The 13,238-nt window shown below is 41.9% G+C and overlaps 1 protein-coding gene across 1 annotated transcript in view; it reads left to right on the forward strand.

The window, feature by feature from the left end:
• Window positions 1-13,238, forward strand: part of UBE2F (ubiquitin conjugating enzyme E2 F (putative)) — an 87,685-nt gene that overhangs the window by 59,414 nt on the left and 15,033 nt on the right. The window contains exon 11 of the mRNA XM_086615838.1: window positions 5,065-5,195. Coding sequence (XP_086471964.1) covers window positions 5,065-5,195 — 131 coding nt within the window. The remainder of the gene's footprint in view (window positions 1-5,064; window positions 5,196-13,238) is intronic.

Here is a 13,238-nt window from a genome sequence, read left to right on the forward strand (position 1 = left end):
CCAACCCCCCTGCCATGGGCAGGGACACCCTCCACTACACCAGGTTGCTCAAAGCCTCATCCAACCTGGCCTTGAACACTGCCAGGGATGGGGCATCTACAACTTTTCTGGGCAACTTGTTCCAGTGCCTCACAGTGAAAAATTTCTTCCTTATATCTAATTGAAATCTGCCTTTTTTCAGTTTAAATCCATTACCCCTTGTCGTGTCACTACACGCCCTTGTAAAAAGTCCCTCTCCAGCTTTCCTGTAGGCCCCCTTTAAGTACTGGAAGGCTGCAATTAAGATCACCCTGGAGCCTTCTCTTTTCCAGGCTGAACAGCCCCAGCTCTCTCAGCCTGTCTCCATAGCAGAGGTGCTCCAGCCCTTGGATCATCTTCGTGGCCTCCTCTGGACCCGCTCCCGCAGCTCCACGCCCTTCTTGTGTTGGGGACTCCAGAGCTGAACACAGTATTCCAGGTGGGCTCTCACGAGAGCAGAGCAGAGGGGCAGAATCCCCTCCCTCGCCCTGCTGGCCACGCTGCTTTGGATGCAGCCCAGGACATGGTTGGCTTTCTGGGCTGCCAGCGCACGGTGCCGGCTCATGTTGAGCTTCTCACCCACCAGCACTCCCAAGTCCTTTTCCTCAGGGCTACTCTCAATCCATTCTCTGCCCAGCCTGTACTTGTGCTTGGGATTGCCCCGACCCACGTGCAGGACCTTGCACTTGGCCTTATTGAACTTCATGAGGTTCTCCCAGGTGTATAATACAATTATGGTGTAGATGTAATACGTGTGCCCGCGTGCACAGTCTATAACCAGACGTGCAAATATGTGCACAGACAGCTTTGTGTGCACACCTCTGTGTCTGACGGATCCTGTAAGAAAACGCCTTTGGTCATTTGACAGCGTGGGAGTCACAGCCACAACAAATGCACATTGAGCTGTCTTCTGTGATTCTCCTGGAGGAGATGACTCAGTATTTCACTGATGTCATTTCAGATTTCAGATCCTGGGATCCCTTTGCTGACATTCCAGGCTCAGTGTGGCTGCCCGAGGGGTTAACAGCTAATCTGAAGCCTGCCTCTGGTTATTGAAAACGCGGGACTGGAGCGTGTTCGGTTCCGTAGGCTGGTATTAAGTCATCAGAAATGACTGCTGCCATGCAGATGCTGGAAGAAGTCACATCATAGATATCAAATCCGTATTATTGATTCTTGGAAGACAGTTGTGCTGTGAATGCTTGTTTTACGGATCAGGCTGGAAGAGACAGTTACGATCTCTTTCTGCGTGAGGGACCTCTTCATTTTTGCGTTGAATCTATGGCTTTTTCCTGAGCACATAGTTGTAGTTTTTGGGAAGGCAGCCTTGCTCTAAGACGGAAAAATGATATAAAATTCAGAGCTCAGGTTGTTCAATTCATTGCTTTAAAAAAATGTCTTATCTGAGATCTGAGTTAGTGCAGCTTCAGCTTCCAGCCCTCGGGGGCCGCCTTCATCTTGAGGAAGGAGCTGTCAGTTATTGAACTCCTTCCCTTCCAGTTTCCTTCAGCCAGTGATCATCAAGTCATGTTTACATGAATTCTTTTTTGAAGTTCGTGCCCATGTGGTCATTTTTTTTCCATATACGTAGTCAGATGTACCCCCTTTCAGCTTATGAGCACAATCTCATGTTCTCTTGCAGCACAACCCCGTGAAGGCTCTGTCCTCTTGGTAATGTCCTTATCAGTACTTGGGGGGCTGCTTTTAGGTCCCCCAAAGCCTTCTCCTCTCCATCAATAAGTCCTGTTCCCTTGGCCTCTCCTCACCCCCAAGGCAGAGCTGTCCCCAGCCTGGCCTCTGGGTCTGTCCCTGTGCAGGTCTTCACCTTTGGCCTTGCTGGACCTCCTGAGGTTGCTGTTGGCCTTTCTTCCAGCCCACACAGGTTCCTCTGGAGGGTGGATTTGCCCTCCAGCATGTTGACTGCATCCTCTTTAGTGGCTGTATTTCTGTAGATTTGGTGCCAATTTCCACACTCTGCCAGTTTTTAAACGGAAACCTTCTTGCAGGCTTGTTGACTGTATTTAATAAAGCATTCAGATGATATTATAGTTTCCCTCCACTCTTTCTTTTTTTTTCCCCTCCTTCTGCCTTTGTTTAACTCATAATCGTTTCCAGCTTAGGGAAAGTTTGCATTGTTCATTTTTGTAGTGTTACGTTTTGGACCGTTCCTGGTGTCCACATTGCACTGCAGTTAGGTCATGATCACTGGAAAATAAGCAACCATCCTGTCTTGGTTGAGAGCTCAATAAATCAGAGCAAAAAGATGATTGATGTCTTTTTCTACATAAACTAAGCAAGGTGTTTCCCAACATTCAGTCTTCTCATACTGATAGAATCTCATCAGTTTGGTAGTGTGAGTTTTCTTGGTTGAATTTAGAAGAACCACTTACTGGTTCATTAACTGGGACCGCTTTGGATTTAGCAGAGAAGTCAGCCTGTCAGTAATTATGTGGGTGGCCAGCGCCATTATTCGTCAATAGAATTGATTGATTCCTTGGATTTCTAAACAATGAGCCAGTGCTTAAGGTTTGATGACTAGTCACTTAAAAATGATGTGCTAAAAATTGGAGAATTTGCTGTTTTGTACAGGGAACAGAGCTCTGTTGATTTGCTTTCTGTGGCAGCCAGGTAGCTGAATACTGAAAGAACAGGGATATAACTTGGTAACAGAAAGCTGAATCAGCTTAGTAGTTCAGGACTTGTGTATTCCTTAGCCAGAGGTGTTATGGGCACTGTGTCTGCTTTTTGTTAGCTGAAATCTAGAAAATACTTTCCATGTGTACATCTGTCATGATTTGTTTTGGGATACTACCTCAGGACATTGCAATCCACTGGGTTCCTTAAAAGCCTTTATATTTCCTAGTAGTGTTTGCCTTTGCCAAAATACATTTCAAAACCGTATGTGCAGCACACAACAAGAAAATCCATTACACTTTTTGTGTGGCTTGATGTAGAAGCATTTTTCCAAATATTCCTTAGCTTTCTTCCTCAGCAAGGCCTGCCATATCAAGAATGCTTATGCTGTGTCCTATTTTAATGGTATTCTCCTGCTGTATTTGGTGCAATTTAAAAGGCTAAAGCAGTTTCTGTCATTCTGCAGATCAGCAAACACTCATTTACGTGTTCATCCATGTGATCTTGAGTTATTTTAATAGGAGAAGCTGAGTAACATCACCCTATGTTATTTTCTTGCACAATCTTTCAGTCTTCTCAGTGAAACTCATCTGTCAGTATTCAGTGGATGGAAACGCTTCCTGCTGTGTCATTGTGAAAGAGTAAGATAGGCAGCACTTTGGGAAGGATTTTTTCCCCCCTTGTGAAAAATCTAGCCTGTCTTCTTTCATGGGGCTTTTACCAGCAGCGCCGAAGTGCCGAAGCTGAGCAATCTAATCGGAATAACGGCGCGTTTGCCAAGGATCTGTCTTAAACACAAACTTTTTACTTCATTCAGCAAGCCCTGAATTTATTTGCATCTTCCTTGGAAGGCAGCTAGCATGTTTCCAATTATGGAGCACAGGAATGCACTGAGCAGTAGGAATGTCACCTCTCTCCGCTGCCTCCAGGTAACTGACAATTGGACCCAAGGATCGTTAATGCCACACTTTTGTTGCCCTCTGTTTGCCCCAGCCAGAGGAATGAGGGCTGTTGTCAGCCTTGATGTATTTATTTATTGTGCTGGTAACACCCTGTTGCTCCTGGATGCGAAGGAGTCGGGATGCTGCTTCCAACAGGCACTCCGGGTGCTGACCATCCCATTCTGTACCTGCGTTGTTGTATTTCCCAGTTGCCTGCCTGGTTTTGAAGAACATGCAGCACAATATCCCTGTGTAAAATGGGGCTTGAGGTTTGCCTTTCTCTTTTCCTAGCTGTCTTTCCTTGCCTTTTCCATGGCTAGATCAGTAGCAAGGCTTGTAGCTGTTGTTTTGATACTTAATGATGAATTATTTTGTATAGGTTTGTGGGGGGAGTTTGGTTCTGGCCCAGGTTTTGGAAAGCATGGATTTTAACTATAACTGCTGAATTTTAGCAGCTCTGATTGCCACTGACTATATTTCTAATGCATCCGTCTTCAGTTCTCTTTATACACTGTTGTGATGTTGTTCGTAGACATTGTGTTTTTAGTCTAAGGGAGGGAGTTGTACAACAAGAATATTAAGGGGAAAATTGGATTTGTACGTAACATACATGACTCTGGACAATCCATAATGTTCTTATGGCTGTAGGCTGTGGTGTCGTTCAACTAGTTTGTAGTTCTCCTGGTCTTCAGTCTTTAATAGATCATCCTTACAGTTGTGATTTCTGGTCCTGCTCAAATCATGTCATTCTGATTCCTCACCACAGTAATACTAGCACACTAGCAAAAATCCTCCAGAAGACACTAAGGACAGTACTTCCATCCTCATTTCACCTGAGATAATACTATATTTTCATGAACTGCACCCTCAGATAAATCACACAGTCAGTGCTGGAACCAGTGATATGTGAGGCCAGAAGCTATTAGGGAAGAGGAGTGTTGGGACATACTTTTCCTTGTGTCACTTGCAGGCTGCTGTGACAGCTATTGGATCTTTTTTCTTTTTTTTTTTTAACACGAGAAAATACATTACTGCTTGGCTTTTGCTATATTTTTTTATTAAAGGCTTCTCTTGGTAATAAAGAAAATAAGTTTTTTATTTCAGGGTTGTTTCTGTGGAGGTGGATTTATAATGCTCATGGTGTTATGGAGTCTGCAGGTGTCTCTTAAGGTTTCTCTTAGGATTTTAATTGCCCTACATAGCCTTAGTTCCTTAAAAAAATAAAATCTCTCCTTTCAATTGCTTCCAGTCTTTGGAGGTTGTTCTAATGAGTCTTCTGGGATCAACATTTTCCTTGAATTACTTGAGGACTGTTGTCTTGTCTTTACAAGTGAGAGCACTAATCTAATTCCATTAGAAATTCCATTGATAATTAGGAACAGTTGCCGACTGCATGTTTCACTGAAGAACTTTTGTAACCTTTTGTAATTGTATGCAGTTTTTTTGAGTCCTTAAATAGCAAACCGTTTAGGAATTTTATAGAACGATCTTAATTTCTCAAACCCTTCCTTGGGCAACTGGGCAAGAACCAGCATCACCTGACAAAATACCATTGCCTGGGCCAGAAACTGGAGAGGACATTAATGTATCTTCTGAAAACAGGTTAAGTGATTGAAAGAGAAAGTTGTCACCAAGAGGTCTGCCTGTAAGTAACAATCATAAGAAAGAAACAAGTCCAGGTGTGTCTCTAGAAGATCTTTAGGCATCTCTTTGGAAATACAGTAAGCTGAATTTCCCCCCAAACTGTCCCTCTGCATCAAAAACTGTCATTGTCCAGCATAGCCTCTTTAATTCTGGAGCCACCAAGAACCAGCAAGAGGGATTTCATCCTTGCTAGGCTTTTTTTTTTTTTTTTTTTTTTTTTTTTCACATCAGAAACTACTAAGTCTGGCTTGTGAAGCATTTTCTCAAAGTGGAAAAGGGTTACTGTTCTTCTGTCTCACCTCAGGCTTTATCAAACACTGTAAACCAATCTGCCACCCAGACTGGGAGCCCTGTGCTTTCCTTTCTGAGCTGCCCTGCGGGGTGCTAAATACAGAAGCTGGCAGATTTGGGATCTTTCAGCTCTGCTGAAGTTCAGAGTAGTTTTGTCCTCAGACTGATGATGCCTTTAGACAGTTAAAAAGTCCCAGCTGCGTGTGTATCATTTCAGATTTGATCCTTCTAAAGACTCTTCCAAAATAACGTCATGGCCAGCTGTACTTTTATCCTCCCGGATTTTTTATTTCTGTGCTTATATATAAGGGCGTAATTGCATTTAGATTTAAGTCTACCTTGAAAATCCGTTTTTCTCTATAGCTGAAGAAATGCATTTGAAACAAAATAGCATCTTCAAATTCAGATTCTTCTTGATCTCTTTTCATCTATTGCTTTGAAGTTAGTTTTCTGCTATTAATGTAATTTCATATATTAGAAGATTAGTCTGTTTGAGATCTTACTTAAAGCATCTGAATGAAAAGCACAATTTAAATGCTGGCGTGTTGCAGGTGTGTTGGATCCTCTAAGCAGACGAGCAGTAACACAAAAAATAAAATTAAAACTTGGAAGTTTAGAAAACCCAATTCATTATCTGTATTTCTTCTTCAGGTCTTCTGGTTTAAAGGAATTTGTTTAACTGATCTTACAGTAACTTGTCTTGTTTCTCTGTCACACCTGCTCTTTTTTTTTTACTGTTTTGATATCAAAAGTATTTGAGTACTTAGCTCCGGCAGTGATTCTTCCTGTTCAGAAGACATCAGCCCTCTTCCCTTGCCACTTCTCCAGAGCCATCCCAAACTTCACAGGAACAGAAAGAGCAGCTGGCTCCGTTACAGATCAGCATCTTCAGTGCAGATCAGCTCCTTTGCTTCTTGAAACAACTGAGCAACGTGAACTGTTCCCTGCAGTCGAGACACTAGCTATCAACCACGTTGGAAATGAATGAAGCATCTGCAGGAGGATTCTAATAAATATCCTAATAATATATTCTAATAACTTTCTTATTTTTTTCCTTACCTCCAAACTGCTTAGACTGCTTTTTCAGTTTTTGTCTTAAGCTTTGTGTAAAACTCAAGGACAGAGTGGCTTAGTTCTTAGAGATTCAGGCTGCAGAACCCAAGAGCAGAGGTACCATGACCATTGTAGGGAATGCATCATTTAGTGCATGAACTTTTCTTGCTTAAAACATTTAGGTTGGTTCACCTCTTTGTAAACGGAGACTGAGGGACCTGCAAGAACATTTCTTCCAGCCTTGGGTTAATTTGGTTTGTGTGGTTGGCAGCAAAAGCTTTCCTGTGGATGTTCTTCACTGGGTTTTCTGCTTGCTAGGTTTAATTGTTAGCAGTTAAATATCTTGAAGTAAATCTGTCTGAGAATTAGAAATATTATCCACTGATTTGTAGTGACTGTTTGCAAATTTGAGTGCAAAACAGCTTGTTTGGATAGTACTCACCAAAATTGTCCAAGATTCTGTAAAAGACATTTAAATACAAAACATTTATACTATATAAAATGCTATAAATAAAATCTCATGGTCCACAGATGTGGCATCTTGTCGCTGTACATTTCAGAGGAGATATTATTTGTGGTAAAAACCACTAGAAATAGCTCAAAACAAGCGTTTTATTTTCCAGATAATTATGACTTATGTGAAATAGCTGTGTTCCTTCAATGGATGTTCATTGAAGAAACCGAAAACAGCTGAAAGGATTTTATTTTACAAAGTAGTCAAAAGCGTGTGGGTGGGTCAGAAGTCAAATACCAGCTCTGTATTACCCAAATTTATATCCTGTTTCTATCTGAATGCTTTTTTCATTATTGGATTGGGTCTGAGCAATGCACTCCAAAGGTTTTTACTGGCAAACTGTATTTTCTAATGCCCTCCCCAAGGAATTTTTTTAAAAATATTGCTCATTTAATTCACTGATGTGTTATTTTTAGCCCATTCTGTGTCAAACTTGTCACCCTTGCCAACAGTTTCCCATGACAGCCATACACTTTGTTAAACTTTCAAAGCTGCCCAAGCATATCCCTATGAAATTTTGCAGGCAAACAACGCTAATGATATTGGAAGAATTCTGATCATTTTATTTTCTGCTCATTCTATTTTCGTTTTTTAAACTCAAATGCTTAAAGTTTAGTGATGGCTGAAGACAGCTGGAAAATTAGCCTTAGAATGGAGACATAACATTGAATGCATTTACTTGAAGTTCATTTCAGGTTGTCTTTAAAATGTGTTTTATTGCGTTTGAGCTGATGGTAGAGCAGTAACCACGTGTGGGGCCTGTTGTCCTAGATGATCCTAAGTGATGAGGAGCAGTTCCTGGGAGACATGGTGGGGAGAAGTGACGGAGTGTTCAAAAGAGGGAAAACCTTTGCTTTGACTGTTTCTGAAGGTAGCATACTGGAGTCTGGCTGGTTTTTCTTTGCACCTCTTCCCTGAGGCTTCAAGTCAGAGAGAGCAGAGGAGATGCTCCTCTAAGTCACAGCATCCCCAGACCTGGCAGTATGCCTCCCCCACCACAGCAGCTGGAAACGTTGCCACGGGGAAGCAGAAGATGTAACTAGACATCGTGGCTCTTCTTTCTCTTTGATGTGGGAGACTCTTCAGTCCCTTCTGCCGGATTTTACTGAAGAGCCTTCTCACTAAATTATCTTTTACGCTTCATTGGAGTAACCTTGACAGTTCTGTTGGGTGGAAATGGGAATTTTTGCGTTTGCAGCTTGGCTTAAAGAGGCAGTCATGTTTCTTGGTAGCTCTCTTATTCTGTGTTGCACTCGCTGCTCTTTCACTAAGTAGCATTTTCTGGCTACGCGGTCCAAGCGAAGCCCACTAGGTGTTGTGGAAACATCTGGCTAGGTACTCCTGTTTAGAAGAAAGCATTTGGAATGGCTCTGTGTCCAGCCTGGAAATCATCACTACAGCATGCGTGTTTGCAAGCGGAGGGCTCTATGAGTTCAGTCTGCAACTATTGCCTCTTTTAGTACTGCGCGGGCTTTTTCCTACTCGTGGAGCATAAGTGGGGATTTAAAAGCTCAGTATGGTTTTGTGATCCTCCCTCCACCCAGCTTTACAAGCTTACCTGTGCTGGTCAGAATGCATCACAGTCCATCTTCCCAGATGTGTCTGCCTTGTGTTTCGCATAGCTGAACGCCAGGCTCTGTCCTGTAGTCCCACACTGAAAGCATCTTAATTGTTAGATGCTTTGAAATTTTACTAGATTATTTTTGAAGGAGTTAAAAAGCAGGCACACTCTTGCATCCTTTTCAAAGTTTGTTCCTTAAATCCTGGCCAGTAACATAATGGTATAACAAACAGAAAGCTGAAAATGTTTTAATAATAAACCCCTGCTTTCACCTATCAAGCCAGCTGAATGGAGAATGTAGAGCATTATTTCCCAGCCTCTTCAGAATATTGGGACACCATCTTTATCAATTATTGGCAGGGCAGAAGGATCCGATTGGAGTTTGACGCTTACTGCTAGCTTGGAAAACACAAATAAGTTATACTGTGCATCTAAATGTGCCAAGTGCTGGATGTCCTCAGTTTCTCCTTCAGTTTAAAAAGGACCGTGAACATTCCGAGCTTTTCAGGCTGAGTCTTTTGTTTTGCATTGATCTTGCAGCAGCTGTTCCGCAAAATAGCATTAGCTAACTGTCCTTCCTCAGTTTCAGCATGGCAATGAAAATGTATTAACTATTCCTGCAAGACCCAGGGGTGTAATGAAGTGCAAATACGGATTATCTGCCGTTCATTCCTGTCTCCCGTGTGCAAGAACAAAGGCTGGTGGCGGTATGGAGAGGGATCACAAGCTGTTAGTGACATGCTGGGTTAACATTCCGTAATGTAATCTTGCATAAATGAATGGAGATGAAAGCAAAATGTAGCTTTGCTGTTACTGGAAGGATGTAATATAACACCCAGCTCCAAGGTGATGTAGGTAGCCTGGTATTTTGCTAATTGTGCAGACAGTTATGAGATCTGGCATGTCACGTTACAGGCCTGTTTCCTCCTGCGTGCTTGTCAGAAACTTCAAATTCATGACTGACAGCTCTGTGCTGCTTGCTTGAATGTCTGCCTTCGTCCGATTTAGTTTGTAATTTATTGAGACAGAGAAGCTCCCTGCTCTAAAACAACTTGAGGAGCGACAGATGCAAGCACACCTGTCATGCAGAAGCAATGCTGGAGAATTTTGGTATAAAAACGGAGTCAAGAAACATCTTCCACCTTGTGTAGAGTACCTGGTGGTGCTGGCTCTTTCTTGATTAAAGGCAGTGATTCCTCAGTTGCACTCTTCTGCATCCAGAGCGTGAGCCGCTGCTGGGTATGGTGGCTGATGGCTCACTTGGCACAGCATGAAGGGATAACGTCTGACAGCATCTTACTTGTTGTGTTCTTAGCTACGAAGCCCAGTTTGCATACACGTCAGTCAAGGGAGGATAGCACACTGAATGCTTGTCAAAATAGTTTGAAATCTCATTTGATGACCTGTTGAACGTGGCATAAGAAAATGGTAGATCAGCAATAAACAAACTTTTCTGGAATCTCTTCGCAGCACCATGCCAGTCCTGACTTCAAATATTGCCTTGTTTAGCCTCACGTTCATTTCAGCAAAGTAAATGGAGAGAAGTGGGTTGGTTACAGCTGCCAAATGAAGTGTTGTCAGAGAGTGGGTCTTTTCTATGGATTCCAGCCCTATGTTGGCAGACTTAGGAGGAAACCATCTGAAAACTTAAGCTTGTCATCGTGTACTGACTACCTTGTCAGTAGTGTGAGTATTCCGTAACAAAATCTATAAAGCCAGAATGTTTTCTCTCTGGTGTCTAAGAGCTTTATTTCAGTAGCAGAACATTTACCATGTAAGCTGCAAATGACTCGCCATATAATATGTTTTGTTACTCAGCAGAACCTACAAATAAGTTACTCATTTTGAGCCCATGGCCTTCTGTAGAGTGGATGGATTGACCATGGCCGCTCTTCCTATACATACGTGGTCGTGTGGCCAGCCCCGTCTGTTGGAGTCAGCAGTTGTTAACGTTGGTATTAATTTCAGCAGATTTTGTACTGGTTTTTAGCAGTGGGAAAAAAATCAAGCCTTTCTGTGAGTTTCATAGGAACGATTTAATAGCCGTGCCTATCCAGAGCCCTTGAATCAAGCACCCCACTGGATTTTCTCATCTGAGGATATCGTAAGGATGCTGGTTATTACATGACTTCTCTGATTAGGTAGTACTCTCCACTATGTCAGCTTATGGTCAGACACTCTAATTTTGTGCTTGGATTACAGATATTTATCCCAGAGGACTGAGCATTGCTTTTATTGTGTTTTATTTGGCTGCAACAACAGAAGCAACTTTTAATGGTGCCACTGGCCGAAAGAACCTGGTGGGGCACGTACTCACCAGTGAGATCTATAGGGACAAGACACCTAACAGCTGCTGTAGCTATAGGTAGCTGGGTTTCTTTGCATTACCCCAGTGAGGCACCGGTCTGACACTGCTGGGGTATTAGTGTATCACTCATCTAAAAATAAGTTCTGTACAACTTCCGAAGTACTTAGAGTGCTTGTTGTAGAAAACAACAGCTGCTTTTGATTCCTTAGTATCATCGAGCGTATGAACCCATGAGCTGAAATCCCTCTTGAAAAATAAATAGGAATTACGTTCCGTAGGAGAAAGAGGCAGTAAACCAGGTTTGGACATCTTTTGAATATTCTGTTTATTTCATGTTGTCTGAAAATTCACAGGTGTCCATCTGCAAAGCTTAAATAGGTAGATAACCATGAAAGATTTAACAGGCAACAACAAAGATGATCCTTTGGCTTAAGACTCTTATTTTCTTCATCAGGAATTAAAATTAATGTTTCACCAGTGCATATTTGTTTTTTTTTCCTCCACCGGCTGCAGTCAAGCCAAGCTTTTCACCTTGTCTTGTTTTTTCTTATAATGATCAGTAGTAATTGCAAGTGATTTCATTTTGATGTCTTTTAGTAATAAACTGAAGAAATAGATTTAAAGAAAAATATTTTTTGTTGTTTTTGGTATAATGAAGCTGGTTAATGTTGGTTTACAGTAGAATTTCTAGATATGTTTGACACTTATTTTTGTGTGAATAGAATAGGATCTCGTTTGATCCACCAGCATTGCAATTTTGAGCATAGTTTCTTATGGACAGGACTTAAACAAATTGCCAGAGCCCTGAAGCAGATGAGGACACGTTATTGGTGTGGAGGAAGCCGTTACCTCCTCTGACTGCCGAGGTAGCAAGGGCCATGGATACTCCGATTTCTCAGTTCACTCTAAGTCAATTTGCATCAATTAACTCTAAGTTAAATTTGAGATCCAACGCCTAGCTCTGATTTAGGTCATTTCATCAGTGGAAACAAAGCACACCAATGGAGAGATCAAGTTTATTGCTGCCTTGCTGGTGAGAACGTAGTGATGTAGAGATGGAAATTATTCACCTCGGGTAGGACAATAAAGTAATGGGGGTCTGGGCATTCATTTGAATCCTCTCAGTCCTGCATTAATACCCTGGCATCTAAATTGCATCCTGTTTCTTATCCTTTCCTTGATTTTTGCCTTGAATGTGTCTCAGTCTTGCTGTAATGTTCCTACACAGACAACTTTTCCCACCTATTTTATCTTTGCTCTGACAAGTTCAGTTCTGGAGAAGTAAAGACAGACCACTTTTATCTGCTGAGCTGCCCTTCTTGTGGGTGCCAAAGGTTCCCGTTATATAGAAAAGCTAAAATGCGCAAAGGAAGAAGCAACCAATTTTGTAATCTAAGCTTGACATTCTACTTTTTTTTATCTGCCTGCAAAATAAATCCTTTCCCTGGTTTTCAGAACTGAGATTGGACTGTGGTTTAAATCAGCACTGCGCTGCACTGACTGCAAGCACAGCTGAGACTCTTGTCCTAGGGGTTTTCTTTCTTACATCTTAGAAACTTCAGCCCTACAATCAGCCCATGTTTGTGATAAACAGAGCAGAGAATGTTTGGCAACGAAATCCCTGCGAGTCTTAGGACTGAGTCCCTCTTTGGCACTGCGTAACACTGACTAAAAGAGGCTTCACCTGCGTTTTTGAAACCGTTCTCCTGCTGCTGCTGGGAGGAGAGTTGCTCCTAATGGCTTGGCAGTGGCCCCTACACATCCTTATGATGAGTGATTACTCAGCCATGATATAATTACTCTATTCTGCAGGCAGTCCCAGCTAAAATTCCTTGGCCAAAAGGAAATTCTCTCCTGTATGTGATTAAAGTCTGTGGCTATTTTTTTTTTGAAAATAAAGGCTGCCATCAGGAGGATAATTTCCTGAACAAGGCAGTACAGTACAGATGGCTACTGAAGTAAGTGAAAAGAAAAAGAAAGTTTTTGCCTTTGTCATTAGAAGCAGTCAATTTAACATGATTAATGTAAATTGTTGTTAAGTGGAGAGAGATACAGAACTGCAGGGCACTCCAGGTTTAAAGTAATTTTTTTATTAAAGTTACCTAGACTATAAAACTGTAATTGGGTAGGGGAAGGAGGGGAATCCATCCATATGTTATAAGCTAAACAATCTGATCTTTAACATATTGGAATATGAGATAATAGTAATCAGGTGTAGAACAAAAGAGTTTCTGTGGAGCTGAGAGTAAAGGAATTACTGAGTTGACAGGCTCG

Source organism: Tauraco erythrolophus, chromosome 8 (assembly GCF_009769465.1).
Source record: "Tauraco erythrolophus isolate bTauEry1 chromosome 8, bTauEry1.pri, whole genome shotgun sequence".
In the NCBI taxonomy this organism is placed as follows: Eukaryota; Metazoa; Chordata; class Aves; order Musophagiformes; family Musophagidae; genus Tauraco; species Tauraco erythrolophus.